Source organism: Pipistrellus kuhlii, unplaced genomic scaffold, assembly GCF_014108245.1.
Source record: "Pipistrellus kuhlii isolate mPipKuh1 unplaced genomic scaffold, mPipKuh1.p scaffold_m20_p_10, whole genome shotgun sequence".
Classification (NCBI taxonomy): Eukaryota; Metazoa; Chordata; class Mammalia; order Chiroptera; family Vespertilionidae; genus Pipistrellus; species Pipistrellus kuhlii.
In genome coordinates this window covers 19,628,378-19,643,995 of record NW_023425405.1, presented here as the reverse complement: position 1 = coordinate 19,643,995, position 15,618 = coordinate 19,628,378, and the positions used below count along the sequence as shown (strand labels likewise).

The 15,618-nt window shown below is 49.6% G+C and overlaps 1 protein-coding gene across 1 annotated transcript in view; it reads right to left on the bottom strand.

The window, feature by feature from the left end:
- Positions 1–15,618, bottom strand: part of TBXAS1 (thromboxane A synthase 1) — a 137,591-nt gene that overhangs the window by 39,015 nt on the left and 82,958 nt on the right. Inside the window, exons 7-9 of the mRNA XM_036428602.2 lie at positions 6,977–7,065; positions 5,143–5,291; positions 3,403–3,533 (exon numbers count right to left, since the gene is read on the bottom strand). Of these exons, the coding sequence (XP_036284495.1) occupies positions 3,403–3,533; positions 5,143–5,291; positions 6,977–7,065 (369 nt within the window). The remainder of the gene's footprint in view (positions 1–3,402; positions 3,534–5,142; positions 5,292–6,976; positions 7,066–15,618) is intronic.

Below are 15,618 nucleotides of genomic sequence, written 5' to 3'. Positions count from 1 at the left end.
GACCAGCTTTGGTGAAGCTTGTCTTCCAAGTCTCCAGCCTGCGTTCTGCATCTCCTCGCCTCCTCACCTCGGGCCCCTTTTTTCCCTCAGTAATTGCTAGCCCATGTGAGTGGTTAGAGCTGTCTTCTCATTTCCCCTTATCTTCTTCATGTGTTTCCCATCCCTAATTGTAGCCATAGAAGCACTTACTACATATTGCCTTAGCCTTGACTGAGTGTATCCCCGGCACATCACTTCTCTGAAAAGCTCTTTAATGTGGTGAGCGACAAACAATAGGTCACTCTTCTCAGATGTTTTATGGAATTAAACAGCAAAAGGAGAGTATCAGAACCACCACCAACATCCTCTAATGTTAAAGTGCGCTGCTTGTTGTCGCGTTTCCTCGTACGGTATTGGCTTCTGGGTTTCTGTTGCATGAACAATCCGTGCCACACACGTGAGCAACTTGATTCCACCCTTTACAATGGCTGTTATTTCCCGTGTGGCTGCTTTCCTCCTTCTATAAAAATAGAAGTGACTCCAGGGCAGGACCCCGCACTCCCACCTCGGTGTTGGTAGTGTGCCGACTGCGTGTTAGGTATGCAGCACACGGTTCCATAAATAAAAGCGCGGTGCGCTGAATGCCTTCTGAGGAAGGCTGTGCGTGCTGTTGGGAGCAGCCACTGAGGACCATGAGACCTTTGCAGCTCTTCTGCTTCCCAGGCGTGTGACCTCGGAAGGCGTCTGTCTACTGAGACACCAGCAGGGCTCACAGCGAAGCCTGGGTGTCAGGAACCTGGAGACCAAGCGGGGGGGGGGGGGGGGGGGGGCTCCGTGTCCAGCCCGCCCGCTGGGGTGGGAACAGTGGAGAGAATAGCAAAGGGCCAGCCCAGCTGGCTGCCTCTTTCTTTTAAAAAATTTTTAAAAAAATATCTTATTCATTTTTTACAGAGAGGGAGATAGAGGGATAGAGAGTTAGAAACATCAATGGGAGAAAAGCATCGGTCAGCTGCCTCTTGCACACCCCCTACTGGGGATGTGCCCGCAACCAAGGTACATGCCCTTGACCGAAATCGAACCTGGGACCTTTCAGTCTGCAGGCTGACGCTCTATCCACTGAGCCAACCCGGTTTCAGCAGTCTGCTTCTTTCTACCCTGGCCCTGCTCACTCCGTTTCCCAAACGGCATCCTCAAGGGATGGCTCACCCCAGCTTCCTTCTTCCTGCTGCTTGGCCAACGCCTGGATGGCTGTGGTGCCCCCCACCCCACCCCTGCTAGCTCTGGTCCCGTGGGGGCAAAGGTGGGGGCATACTGGCACGCATGGGAGCGGAGACCCTCGGCTGCCTCAGCTCCTGGGTGCTGGCCTGGGGCCCCAGGACGTCCGCAGGCCTCTCAGCCGGCATGTCTGAAATTCCTCGGCGTGTGGTTCGGCTGTGGTCCCTGAGGCTTGCTCGTGGCTTTGCTGGAGCGGGGTGAGGGCGGCGATAGGAGGGGGCGCACCAGCACACCCGCACGCGTGGAGTTTCCCCGGGGCGGACGCAGCTGGCACCCTCTTCTCGCCTCCAGGCCGAGGCCGGCTGCTGGAGGGCCATCGAGCTTCTACAAATCCGTCTTACCCTCCGGCCCCAGAGGCCGGAAAGGGCTGCTCTCACAGGCCCGGCCCGGGAGGAGCATTACTGCAGATGGCTTTCTTTTATGTGCCCTGCATCACGGGGCTGTTTGAACACGGCCCACTTAGGGCCCAAACACTGCTGGTTTATGGTCCTCTCCGAGCAAAGCACGCGCCCTGATAGATGTAGGTGTCTAATCCGCCCATCGGCCAGGGCTTGGAAAAATATTTACCTTTTAACATCTGCGCCGCATTTTCCACTGCGCAAACACACATCTGCTTGATGGAACGTCTTGCAGAGTTCAGACGGGTTTCAAGTGAGTTTTCTTAGTAACCGTATAGCTCTGTCCTGACACGGGCCGGCCTGGATTTGTGGTTGGGAGGTTTTCCTCAGATCAACTCATTGTTTGAAACAAATAGCTCTCGAGTTTATAAAAGGAAAAGCTCGAGGCAATCCCAGTAATTGGATCTTTAATAACCCTCCCCTCTCCATCAGCGGCTCGGGGTGCAGTGCCACAGTTGGAGAATTCCGGCCTGACTCCACAGCCAGTGGGCTTCAGGGGGAGTCGGGGCAGGGGGTGTGAGTGACCCCGTGTTCACAGGGAGGCCGCTGCTAGCAGCACTGAACTGGGGCTTTGCTCCCTCTCCTGCCCCAGCCCCAGCCTCACTCCCGAGAAACAGGACCCTGGAGGCGTGTCCTGTCTCCCCATACCTGCCAGGGCACCCAGTTGAGTTCATGGTGGTGAGGGCCCAGGGGCCATGAGCTTGTCCACACCTTCCCCGCCTGCTGGGCCTGGATACCTCTGCTGCCCAGTCTCCAGAGGACACAGCTGGGCAGGGCGAGGCTGCTGCTCCCCGAGCCAGCTCCCCGAATCCAGCCTGACCCTGGTTTCACCCTCCGCCGAGGCTGCCATGATGAGACCTCCTGCCCTTCCCTTGTCAGTCCCTCTGAGCCACCCAGTCCCTCTGAGCCTCCCAGCCTTCGAGGAAACCCCTTTAAAGCGACCCTGTGCCCAAGTCAATTCAGTATAAGGCATTTTGCCTTGTTTTTTTTTTCTTTCTTTTTTCTTCCTTTTAAGCACTTCCTTGAATGTAACAGGTTCCTTAAAGCATAGCGTTGCATGCACACCAGCATATCCAACATTGAAATTATTTTCCCTAACATTAAAAAATCCCCACTTCCATCCTCAGCCAAGTTCCATGAACAAACATTTGACTCGGTTCCTACGTTGTGCCAAGCGTGCTGCAGGTCTGTAAGGAGGAGAGAAATCTTGGGTCTCCAATGAGGCAGAGAGGGTCCCCCAACCACAAAAATATGCAGGAGCATCCTCGGAGCCGAAGGGGAGTGTGGGATTGGTGAGGGCTGCCTGTTATTGATGCTGTTCGTGCTGTACAACCTCGTTCTCACCATTTTTCCATGTAAAGATTATATGCTGATGAGAAGCACACATGGGCACATTTACCTGCAGAATTCTTTTGGGCAGCTAGAACCTGGGCGGCGGGTGATGCTTGAAATAGGGGGTGAGTTGGGGAGGCAGCTTTAATTCTACTGACCTCGGAGTGTGGACAGATGGCTCTGGGCTCTCCCCACAGTGCCTCCCGCCTGCCCTCGCTCTCTCTTTGTTCGCTCCTCCTCGACCTTTCTCCTTTCTCTCTCCTGCCCCTGGGAAGCTCTGCGGGGAGACCCGTGCAGGACAGCGGGGTGCGGAAGGGTGGCTGGGGCAGGGAGGGAAGAGAGGAGAAAGAGAGACCACGAGCCATGCCAAATGAGGCTCCCTTCCATTTGGAAGCTGTGTCCTATTAAAACACGTTACCTCTGCTGCTGCTTGCCGGTCCCGCAAGGCAATCACATTCCTAATGAGTTTGTTAAAAAAGCTGTTCAGTTCATCTCGCTTCTTATTGGGCAGAATCCGGGCCAGTGGGACCATTATGGATGGAAATGATACTTAAAAGAGAAAAACAAAAATGGCATTGGAAAGGGGGGCGATGATAAACCCAGGCTGCTCGAGGCCTGTTGCCAGGAAGCAAGCCCGGCCTTGAAGGAGAGTCTTCCCCTCCGAACAGCCGGCCCTCCTCGCTCCTGGGGGAGGAGCCGCATCTCATCCCCCCACCCCCGGACTCCTCGCCGTTCCCGCACACTGATAAACACTCACCCGACTGAATCCCCGCTTCCATCTGGCCCTCCACAAGCCAATCTCATGCCTCGAAATTAATTTTCCGGGCCCCAGATAGGAGGGCCCACGCTCCTTGTATTTCATCAAGAAGGATCAGGGAGCAGGCCGTGCTTCAAGTCTTGGCGAGTGGTAGGAGCTGGTCTACTTCCTCAGCTTTCTGGTCCTTTTCAGCTCCCCTCCCCCCGCCCCGCCCTCACTGGGTAATTGTCCCCAGAAGCTACCTCTTGCATCGCCCCTAAGTGTTGCCCAGACAGCTGCTGGCAAGGATGCTGGCCCCACCCACTGTGGGCGCCTCCCCTCCTGTGCCAGGTGCAGCCTGGGCCATGGCTGCCCTGGCCTTGGGACAGGGCTGCCTGGGTCAGGGGTGCTTAGCGCCTCGAGGTGAGGGTGGGAGGGGTGGTGTGACAGGGCACTCAGCTTGGGTTAGCTCCCCAGCGTTCACGGTGGGCCTGCTGTGCACAGGCAGAGTGCAGAAGCCAGGCTGGGAAGACGGGCCTTCAAGTGACTATAATTCAATTGTGGGCCGTTCTGGACCCAACAAGTTCTCCGAATACTCTGGCCATTTTCAAGAGCCAGAGCCTGAACCAGAGACACGGCAGGGAGACAGGCTCTGGGTGGCGGAGAGCCGAGCGGCAGTGGCGTGGGACCACGGAACCACCTCCCTGGGGTGCAGGGTGGGGGGCAAAGGAGGACGATGCTTGACCCCCTTTGCAACTCCTCCTACAGTGTCGGTGCTTGCAGAGCTTTGCGAATGAAACTGACCGAGGAATGAATAAAATTCACCGGCCCTGCAAATGGTTAAACATTGTGGCAATCATGAATAACAATAACATCAACACCTCGATGGATGCTTTCGTAAAAGCGAAAAGACACTGGAACTGGCCAGGGGGTGAAAGCTCACTTCTCAGAGCAAAGTAAACGGATGGTAACCCGCACATCACCTGTCACAGGGGATCTGGTTTGCTGGGCGTTGGGCCTCAGGCAGAGAAGTGTTCTGCAGAGGATTGTGCTGGCGGAAGATTGTGCCCGGGAAAGGCTTAGGGTTCAGACTTTGCCTTTCTACTAGTGAGCCTCGGTTTTCCCATCTATAAAATGGGGGTGAGGACGCCTTTCTTATAGGATGAATTCAGGCACCTTCTGAGGCAACGCACGCCCAGCACTCAGCAGAGGGCGCGGCCGCCCCTCTCCCAGGGGCGGGGGTGAGAGGCCACCGCGGGGGTAAGAAGCGGCTCTGGGGAGACGAGCCCTCCCCTGGTGGCAGAGGCTGGGCCCCGAGAGCCGCCCGCTGATGAGAAGCACACATGGGCACATTTACCTGCCCCGGGCTCTGCCCACCTGGCAGCAGCCCCGTGTCCCCGCCCGGGCAGGAGCTGTACGTACAGATTAAAACCAGGAGAGGTTTGGGGATGGAGGAGGCGAAGAAACGCCGGCAGTGCTTCACAAAGGGGTCCTGGGGCGCCTTTTGGGAGTCCACCGGGGTGCCGAAGGCCACACTGGCCACCACGTCTGTGCTGTAGCAGCTGTAGCACCTACGGGAGAGGGAACCACGGGGCTGTCAAGAGGGCTGTGCCACCGGCCCACCCATCCACCTCCACCGTCCGCTTACTCCAAAGAGGAGCTTCCCGCAGGCTGAGCGGGCAGGGGGCAGAGAGAAGTGGCTGCTTAGACCCTCTGAGCAGGGACAGCGGAATACCGGGAGGTATAAGACACAGCCAGGAGCCGATCTGAACACAGGCGGGAAGCGGGGACAGCGTCAGGCGACTTCCAGGCCGCGGCCGCCGTCTCGGCCAGACACAGCCGCCACCAGACGGTGCGGTACATTCACTCCCCCCGACGACGACGGAGGGAGAACGGGGACCCCGCGCCGATGTGTGTCACCCCAAAGCTGTTCAGAGCCAGCGCCTCACGATCAGTTGAGACAGAGCAAATTGTGATGAATGGATTAACAACCTGCTTGTCTGGTTGCATTAGCGTTATCCCCCTCTCCCTCCTCATGGGTTTACAGTTCTCATAAGGGCAACAAACAAACAAACAAAAAAAAAACAGAGGCCTGTCACTCTCAAAGAAACACGAGACAAACTTTGGAACCAGCCTCAGGAACATATTATATTATCACAGAAAACACACGCTGTAGTTTAGAAACAAACAGATGGAAAAGGGTCTGGCGGTACACTCCAGAAAAACCAACTTCTCGGGCTCTGGGACACCTGCCCCCCCCAAATGGCCATTTTAAACTAGAGTGGTCTTTCCTCCCTGTTGTTATTCTAAAAGGGCCGACAACAGAGTATTCATACCCCTTTGTCATTAAAAGGACTATTTTTAGGGTTTGATGGAGGCACATACTTAGTTCCTCTTCCTCATCAATTCAGTCACCAACCATGAGGCATCAATGGCGGCTCTAGATGACTTATTTTACTTTGGCTGCTGCTATTGAAAATGGCCCTGCCGTTGATTACCCATCGCCCTGCTCCTGCTGCAGAAACAATTTGATAACTGAATGGGGCTTCATCTGATCCCGATGATGAAAGACATAAAGAAATTTTAAGAGTTGTTTACTCTGCTTTTATAGCTGCGGTGCCCACCTTATCTTTGGCCAACTCACGCGTCTCATAACCAGAGAGAATGTGTACAAGAGGATTGTGTAAACAACGTGGTACAGTTTAAATGCCAGTGATGATTATGTTATCATTTTTATTAGCAATGATAATAAAAACGAGTCAGCTTCTGGCTTATCTGCCACCCCCACCTTACCCCTCATCTACCATAAGTGAGCACAGGACAGCGAGGAGAAGAGTCAGACCATCAGTCACTTACATGTGGTATCCACCGCTAAGTCCTGGCTTGGAGGCTGAGGTGCACCCTGATTTCTCCGGAAGTAGAAATGCAGGGACTTTCCCCAGGACCCTGTCCTTTCCGCCCGGGTGTATCGGCCCCCTCCTAGGTTTGCAGAGGTGAGCGGACAAGTTCACTCACAAGCCACTGTCCACCCGAGACTTCCCTCAGCATGCCACACCTGCCCCCGGCCATGTTCACATCTGCGTCACATTCTATACGGGCTCCATGTCTACTTATTAGTCAGTCCACCAGCGCTTTTATGAGCTTCTAGCATGTGCACGGTTTGCTGGTCCCGAGGTCATTGTCCAGTAATTACGTCCAGTGACAATTAGAAGCAGCGATTAGGAAATGGGACATCTCATCCGTGTGGTAGCCCTACCTCTGGATGTCGAAAGCGTCCCCAGACTCCGCATAGCGCTGCAGGTGGGCCAGGAGCAGGTCGCAGGCTTGGCTGATCAGGGGCGTCACCTGAGAGCGGATAACAAAGGTGTGATTAGTACACCACGCGGGCAGCATGCCCACATCAGCTGCCGATAAAGAGGCCATGGGTGGTGCTTCCTGGAAAGTGGACATTGTTTTGAAGATAATCTTCATGCAGCCAAGATTCAAGAGGAAGGGCTAAAATTTACAGAAATCATGACATACAATAGCTGTAAAGTTTCTATTTTAGCTTAAGCAATCTGGTTGTTTTTTTTGTTTTTTTTTGACACAAAAAGAAGGGATGTAGAGTAAATACTGTGAAATAATTATGAAAATGGTTGTTAAGTGCTGAGATGGCAATGACAATCTGTATTTGGTTTCATGGCATTTGCTTAGCATTAGAGAGTAAATAGACCACAATCCATATGTGCTATCTCTGGAATTAGCCCAAATCTATGTTAACTTGGTTTCAATTATACTTTAGATCTTCCACTCACATACAAAATCCGAGGAACTAAGGTTGCCCCTTTCCATACTCCTCACTAAATACAAAAGACATTCTTAGAGCGTTTCCAAAGGATGGCTGTTCATTTCTGCTTATATTGCTCATAATCTTCAAATAGGGGAGCCCGTGACTTCAAGAGGCCTTCTCTGCTCCCACAGGATGGTTGCTGAATTTCTTTAATAGTAAAATATTTTTATTATGGAAATTTTCTGAGAGAATGGCGTCATGAACATTCATGTAACTAATTATCCAGCTTCCACAAATTTAGATCTCACTTTGGCTGCCCACCACTTTGACCCCACAAGGGGCTGGCTTGAGTGGGTGGGATTCTGATAGGAGCCTAATGGGCACCCACGTGACCATTCATTCTCTCCTGGGTGTTTGAAAGACAAGTTGGAAGCATGAGGGACACAGCAATCCCGTAAATTATGAATAGACCATCTTCTTGCACATCAAGCACAAAGCCAGGTTATGTTGACTTTTTCAGGAGACATATAACAGGCAAATATTGAGGTTCAGGTCAATGAAAACCATAAGATCTTTCTCCATGAATCATCACCATGTACAATTGATTTTTTTGACCCTTTAGGGTCCATTCATTTGAAAGGCTGTATTTTCCATTGCCTGTATCGTTATAAAAAGTCCTACCTTGTGTTCTGAGTGGAACAATCTCTTAACTTTCCAAACACATGGGCTGACTGGAGAAGTCTGGCAGAGCGGGACAGAGGGGTGGCTGTTGGCGGAGGGTGGAGGAACGCATGGCTTTGTTGGACCCTTCTCTCCCTCTGCTCCCGCCAAGCCAGCCCTGTGTGCTTTGGGCTGTAAGGAAAGAACTGTGCCACGGGGCCCGGCGCCTCGCTGTGTAAGAGGCAGAGCAGGCATCCCTGTCGTGTGAAAGCAGTGAGCTGTGGTCTGAGCTCAGGGCTGCGTGGACCCCCAGGGCTGGGACAGTGGCAGGGGCAGCACCTGTGGACAGCTGAGCAGACACCTCCCCTGTCCTCTCCCTTCCCCCCACACACCCAGCAGAGAGATGGCAGAGCATCTGAGCTCCTCCCCTGTGGCCAAGACCTGAAAGGAGTATCAGGACAGGGAGATCCTGCAAAAGAGGATTTTCTGCTCATGAAGCCTTAAGAGCTCAGAGCACTGGGTGTCTGTCCTCCGTGTGGGTGGGCCAAGGTGTGTACTCATCACTCAAATCTAATCTCCTGCAATGTGGCTACTCCTTTGTTCCAACTGAAATTTGGTAAACGTGTCTTCCAAGCCTTCATTCCGTTTATTGACATGTCTACAGGATCAGACACCGAGCCCGAGGCCCTCCACTAAACGGCTACTCTAGGTGGCCACAGAAATGGTCATTACCACTGTTTCTGGCCAGCTCTGCAGGAGCGTAAGCCAATTTTCAGCCAGGCAGCATCTTATAGGTAAGGGAGTGGGAGGAGGAGAGGGGAGACTTTGTCAAATGATTTGCTGAATGTACTACATCGTATCTCCATATCCTGAAGCCCACTAAAAAAAGAAATGAGAGTGGCTATCCTGGTTTACTCTTGATCGTTATGAATAGACTCTTCACGACCACTGAGTTATTTCCTAAATGCTCACACACCATCGGTGCAATAATCCGTCAGCACAGAAGTGTGTGTGAGGCGCGTTACTGTCAAGAAGTCTCAGGCCGCCTTGGTATTTGGAGGACTCAGTACTATTTAAGCTGCATTTCTATGACTGGCTTCACCAGCTATGCTCCTTCCATTATTTTAATAAGCTTAGTGGTATAGCTGAACTCTGCTTCAGTCAAATCACATGTGCAGACAGACCTTTTAGATGCAGTTTAGAAGAATAGTAATGGGACAGAAAGAAAAGGGCAATGAAGGGGGGATTGGCCCCAGGGCTTGTGTTTGAAAATGTGGTAAGGAGTCCTATTAGGCCCTGGCCGGTGTGGCTCCATTGGTTGGGCATCACCCATGCGCTGAGAGATCGGCGGTTCAATCCCTGGTCAGGGCATGCGCCTGGGCTGCAGGTTCTTTCTCCCACTGGTTGTGTGCAGGAGACAGTCGATTGATGTCCCTCTCTTCTTAGCCCTCCCTCTCTCTCTAAATAATAATAATAATAATAATAATAATAATAATAATAATAATAAAGAAAAAAAGAAGTCTCTTTAGATGTCAAGCTTAAAGCCTCCTTAATGCACCAAAGTGGGATGCAATATAAAAGTGATTTACATACAAGGCTTCAGAAGCATGCTATGTGTACAGAAAGAGCTCCGCCCACACAGAACCTAATCATATGCCTGGACAGTGCAGAGGGGGAGGGCCAGATGCCCAGCATTGGTCCCTCCATGTGCTGGTGACTGGAATTCTTTGTTGCTGGCTGGCGTGATTGTAATTTCCTACCACACTCTGCCTGCTGTCTGTCGAACTGAATGGATAATGACATTTTTAGTTGGGTTAATGTGATATGAGATGGGGCATGAATTATGAAAAATGTTTTTAAAAGCAATGCAGGGAGAATATCATCAGGCAGGAGAGCAGGATCTGCGCGTTGGCCAGGAGCCACCATCTCAGGTTTTCTTCCTTGCATCCCGCACAAGCAGTCACGGGATATTTACCCTTACATGTGTCGCATACCAACGGAAACGCTCTTTGCTGGGTTTGCGATTGTCTTTACACAATCCACAAGCCCCGCGGTTATTCCCCCAGATTTGCAGACAAGCAGGCAGAGGTGGCTTGTGCAAACGCCCGCACAGAGAACACACAATGTTATCATCACATGCATCTTCATAGAAGACGCTCATTCGGCTGTTACTTTTCATCTTCGTAGCATAATGAGTGATTTCTGTTTTCTGTTCTCTCCCCCCCCCCCCAGATTTTTCATACTGCACATATGTTACACTTGCAGTCAGATAAAATATTGTTGCTATTAGGCTTTTAAAGAATGATTTCTTCTTGTGGGGGGATCAGCCCAGCAGCGAAGCCTGGGAGAAAGCCCCCATTTTGCCTCTGTCAGCTCTCACATGGGTTATCTTCCTTATAGATGCCCCTGAGTGTACGGCTGGTCAGCTATTTGGTAGCTGGCAGTAACCATTCAGGGTAAAGTGCCTTTCTCAGGCTGGGAAGGAAATTCCCCAAGAAAGGAAGCCCTCGGTAACCTGCAGTTTGCCATATAATCTAAGTGGCCCAGTGAAAAACAAAGCAGATGGGATCTTTACTGAACAGAGGAATTCTGCGTCAAGCACAGGCCAGGGGCCAGCCAGCTCATTCAAGAAGCTGGAGAGGGCTCTGGGGGTGGGCAAAGGAGACAGCGTATGGGCTACAGACCAAGAAGGTCGAGACAGTCTCCTGCTCAAAGGCTTTCTTCTCCCCTGCTGGGCACCCCCTAGAATGTCATCATTGGAGTCTCTTCCTCAAGGCCAAGCCTTTGAGCTTGTGAAATGCACTTGGGCCCAGGGAGAGAAAACATTCAAAGCCAGTGCCAATTGTTAGGTTTCCTCTCCTTGGCACTTCTTAGTTGTGTTTGACCTAACCTCATGGAATCAATTTCTTCATCTGCAGAATGGGAATAATAATCGCTCCCTTGAAGAGTCATGACAAAGATTAGAAACAAAATAGGCAGAAGACTTAGGTTAGAAGGCAGTGAGAGTTGCAAGCCCTGGGACACCCATGATCCAAGACTGGTTTGGATGCCAGCACCAGTCTCTCTGCTCTTATCCCTCACAGACAACACCCATTGGTCCATGTGCTCCTGCCTCACAAAGTTATCCTCACTCCTTCCTCAAATTTGTCTCTCCATCTTTATTTCCCCAGCAACCCCTCTGCTTCAGGCTTTGCCACGGGTTGCCTGGAAGATGGTTATTATCTCGCTTCTTGAGAACAGTGACTGTATCTTGAGTTATTTGTAGTCTTAGTACCTAGTACAGGGCCTGGCACATTGGTCTATTAAAAGCTCTCCCCCCCCAAAAAAAAACAAACAAAAAAACAAAACAAAACAAAACAAAACAAAAAACCTTCTGGCTTTCTTGCCTCCTGTCTTTTCACTTTCTAATCTATCCTATCTGCAGTCACCAGATTGGCCCTCCAAAAATACTTGTTACCTGAGAAATATTTTGCTGAAAACCTTTGGAGATCCCCATTGATTGAAGGATGTAGAACAAGCTTCTGACCCTGTTTTCTAAAGCCTGTTAAGAACTGAAACCTGCCAATAACCATGTGGGTAAACTTCGAGGCCCGCCTTCCCCCAGTCAAACCTTCCTGTGAGACCACAGCCCCGCTGGCAGCTTGACTACAGAGACCCTGAGACAGAAGCACCCCTCTAAGTCATGCCCAGATTCGTGAGCCTCAGAAAATATGAGCTAATAAAGATTTGTTGTTTGAAAATGCTAAATTTAGGGGTAATTTATTACACAGCAATAGATAACTAATCCATTCCCAATATTACTATCATGTGTCAACTCTTACATGTTGTCATGTATTATTGAGGTTCTTGGCATTTGTTCTATCAGGAATGAGCACAGTGCAACACATCCAGTTGGTTTTCTACAAATAGCTATGTGATGACCGATTGGCTGAGTGTTCCCTAAGGGCCTTAACATAGAATGTATCCAAGAAACATTAACACGTTAGTGTTAGCATGAATGCAGTGCAGTTTCCTGGGAGCTGGTCCTGAGTGAAGACCTGAGGCCCACCCATGGTGGTTCTACCTCTTACTCTGGGCAAGTCATTGGGATCTCTGAATTTGAGTCCTCACCCAAGACGTGGGGCTAATTACAATGAGCTATAAAGTCCCTGTCCATGGGCATTCTGGGATTCCAAGGAGGTCAGTGGCCACCAGGTTGAGACCATTGCTTGGGGACCATGGAAAGAGCAGGCAGCTTCCTAGTTCAGGGCAGTAAACAGCAGCTCAGGAGGCCTGTCTGCTTGCTCCACTACATGACATCCCTAAAAAAAGCCTTTCTGTATCTGTTTTATTTCAGAATTACATAAAGACCTCAAAGGCAGACTCTGGTGATTTTTAAGCTCAAATAATTTAGTAAAAGTGAGAATTAGGACACCAGATCCTTTGACTTCTGACACTGCCTCTTTTTTCTAGGATGCATAATCCCTTTGCTCCTCAGTTAATTAACATCTAGGTTATAATCTCACTCAATCCAGTTCTGATGCCACGAACTTGAAAAAACAAACACCATTGAGCCTTTGGAGCCCCAGGATGGTTGGAGAATGGAGACAGGCTGAGTGCTAGGAGAGACACATTTCCTGAGGGGGCTGGAGGAGAGGGTCTTTGTAAACTGGAATGACCCCACACATTGATGGTGTGGAGGCCGGGTGACTCATTTGTCATCATTTGTCATCTATGAAGGAAGATTCAGAAAAGAGCCTGAGTGCAGGCCACCACCCTGAGATCCACACTCAGCCCCCAGGAGCCATCCCTTTAGGGCCATGCAAAGTGGAGACATCCAGGTGGAGACCTGTCCTCATCTGCTCCAGAGTGTGTGCCCATGAGTCTGTGTGTGTGTGTGTGTGTGTGTGTGTGTGTGTGTGTGTGAGAGAGAGAGAGAGAGAGAGAGAGAGAGAGAGAGAGAGAGAGAGAGAGATCTTGGAAGCTAAATGGCTGAATTGGAACACTTTTTTCCTCAACCCGCCACTTTCAAGTCTTTAATAGCTCCTGGCTACTCAGTGAAGTGCGCACCAAGCACTCCCCCCACCCCCAGCAGAGAACTGGAACTCTGTGTGCCTCAACCTACTTTTCCCATTTGCTCTCACTAAGTGCTTGCGTGTACTCTGTGTTCCAGCCAGTTTACACTCCCTATTCCCCAAACACACCCTGTACTTTTTCATCCAGATGACTTTGTGCCTGCAGCTCATTCCACCTGCAAAGCACCTTTCACTCTGTCAGAACTCAGCAAAACCTCCAGGGCTCAGTTCCAATGCTACCTGACCCCCAGTCCCCACAGTGCCACCGTATCCCACTAGTTGGAAATGACGTAGGAATACAGACACCTTGTTGCCCTTCTATATGATAAACCCCTTAAAGACAGGAACTAGTAAATATGGGTTGATTATATGAATTTAATGTTTCATTTCTATTTGGCACTCTTAGACCTGTGGGCATCGATGCTCTTTTATTGTAGAATGAACATTAGAGGGTGATTTTCTGAATAAATAAAGGTCAGCTAATACAGATGGGGAATGGTATTGAACTACATTGTTGATTTAAAAAATAGAAAAAGTAATACTGAAAGTACTAGACATCTCTAAACAGGTGACTAATAAATGTAAAATTCATACTAGTTAGCAAAACTTACAACCTCCCTCTGCCACCCAGATATTGAAACACCCATAACTTATTTTTATGCAAAATTTCCTGCTGATATATATCAGTTCTAGCCATCTATCTGAATAATAAAATGTCATTTCTAATCACTCTTGGCTCCTGTCAAGAGTTTGACCAATTAGAACTCACCCTCAAAAGGAGGTGGCTGCTGGTGTTGCCAGGCAACAGACAAGCTAGGAGGCACATTGAGATGCTCTTAGCTTTAACCAGTGGCAAGTCGAAGTGACATTGTAATTCTGGCAAAGGAGAGCCAAATTATAACCCAGGATGGGGTGCCCATGATGAGGAGTGTGTTTTCGTTTGAACACAGATGGAAAAGGACCATTTGAACCAGAATTTAAACAGTTCATCATTATATCAATTTTAACTGGGAGGTTAAGTGTCAGTGAAATACAACTGTGGTGCAGGGTAAGAGCCTCTTGCTGTTAGAGAAATACCAGACATTCTGGAAAACGGGCAACTGGTCAGGCAGTGACCATGTGCTTTTGGATTCCGAAGTATTTATCACCACAGCCACACTTGATAATAATTCATTTTTTATTGTTTGGGAAGATTAAGAAATAAAAGCAAATATTAAAAATAGACAGCTGGAGGCTGATACAGCCAAGAGGACGCTGCTTTGTTCTAACATCAGTGGAAGACGAGTTTCTGTTTTAGGAGCCGTTGCCCATGACTGTCTGCGCGTTTACAGTGAAAATTTAAAGGCCACACTAAACTGTGATGATGGCTGTAATTCTGCAAAGACTTTTGCACTGAGATGGTTGTAACTATGCATTTACTCATAAGCGGGCTTTATCAACCTAAATTTTTAAAAATCGTAGTCCTCCTGGTGTCATATGTCTTTTCCAAGGCGAGAGAGGCCTGGAGGGAATGATCACCACATCTGCCTCTGCCTTTAAGATTCATCTGCCTGTGCCTTCCTGAAAGGAAACATCTGGATGGGAGTGAAAAATTAGGCATCAAGCTAGATTCCCGGTGACTGGAAGAGATACCAACCTCCTCAGTCGGTCGGGCCTTTCTTTCGCCGAGCCCCCAAGCACAGATTTACAATTGGCTCATTTCCTCTTGAGTGACACACACACAGCCTTAGGAAGTCATGCATGAAGTTGCCAGTTCTCTTATATCTGCTCAGTGGGCCTCCACCAGCTTAATTATCTGGGTGAATGAGAGAATGTCCATCACTTCTGTCCAGCTTTGAGGACTGAGAATATACCAGCCACCATTTTGGGTTGGGTCCATGGTCCCTGGTCCATCCAATTTGGAGCTTGGTCTCTGCTCAAGAGGCACTTGACAATGGAGTTGCCCATGAACTCTGCATCCAAAGACATAGTGTCCAGTCGCCTCATTTCTCTCAATAGCCGACTATGACATTAACTACCCTCCTGCAAACTTATTTGCACCCAGAATAAACAAAGGCACAAAGATCTCGCTACTGCAGGTTTCTCCCAAGCCTTAAAAATGTTAAGTTACTTGATGAATCTCTAAGAAGATGGTTTGCAATATTTCACCAAACTGTATGACCATAAGGCCTTTTTGGCCCTCGGTGATTTCAAATCCTTTTCCTTGGTAGTAATTCCTCGTTTGAAGTTCATCGTCACATAAGTGTAGTTGAAATGCTTTTCTCCTCGATGTATTATTTTATTCTTGCTTACACTGAAGGTTTAGCTGCCACTTTTGTGCTGACATACACAACCTGAGAACAGTCTTAGCAACTTATTCCAATTGATTTAATACTTTTCAACTCAGAGAGCTTAGAGGAATATACAAATGTATAG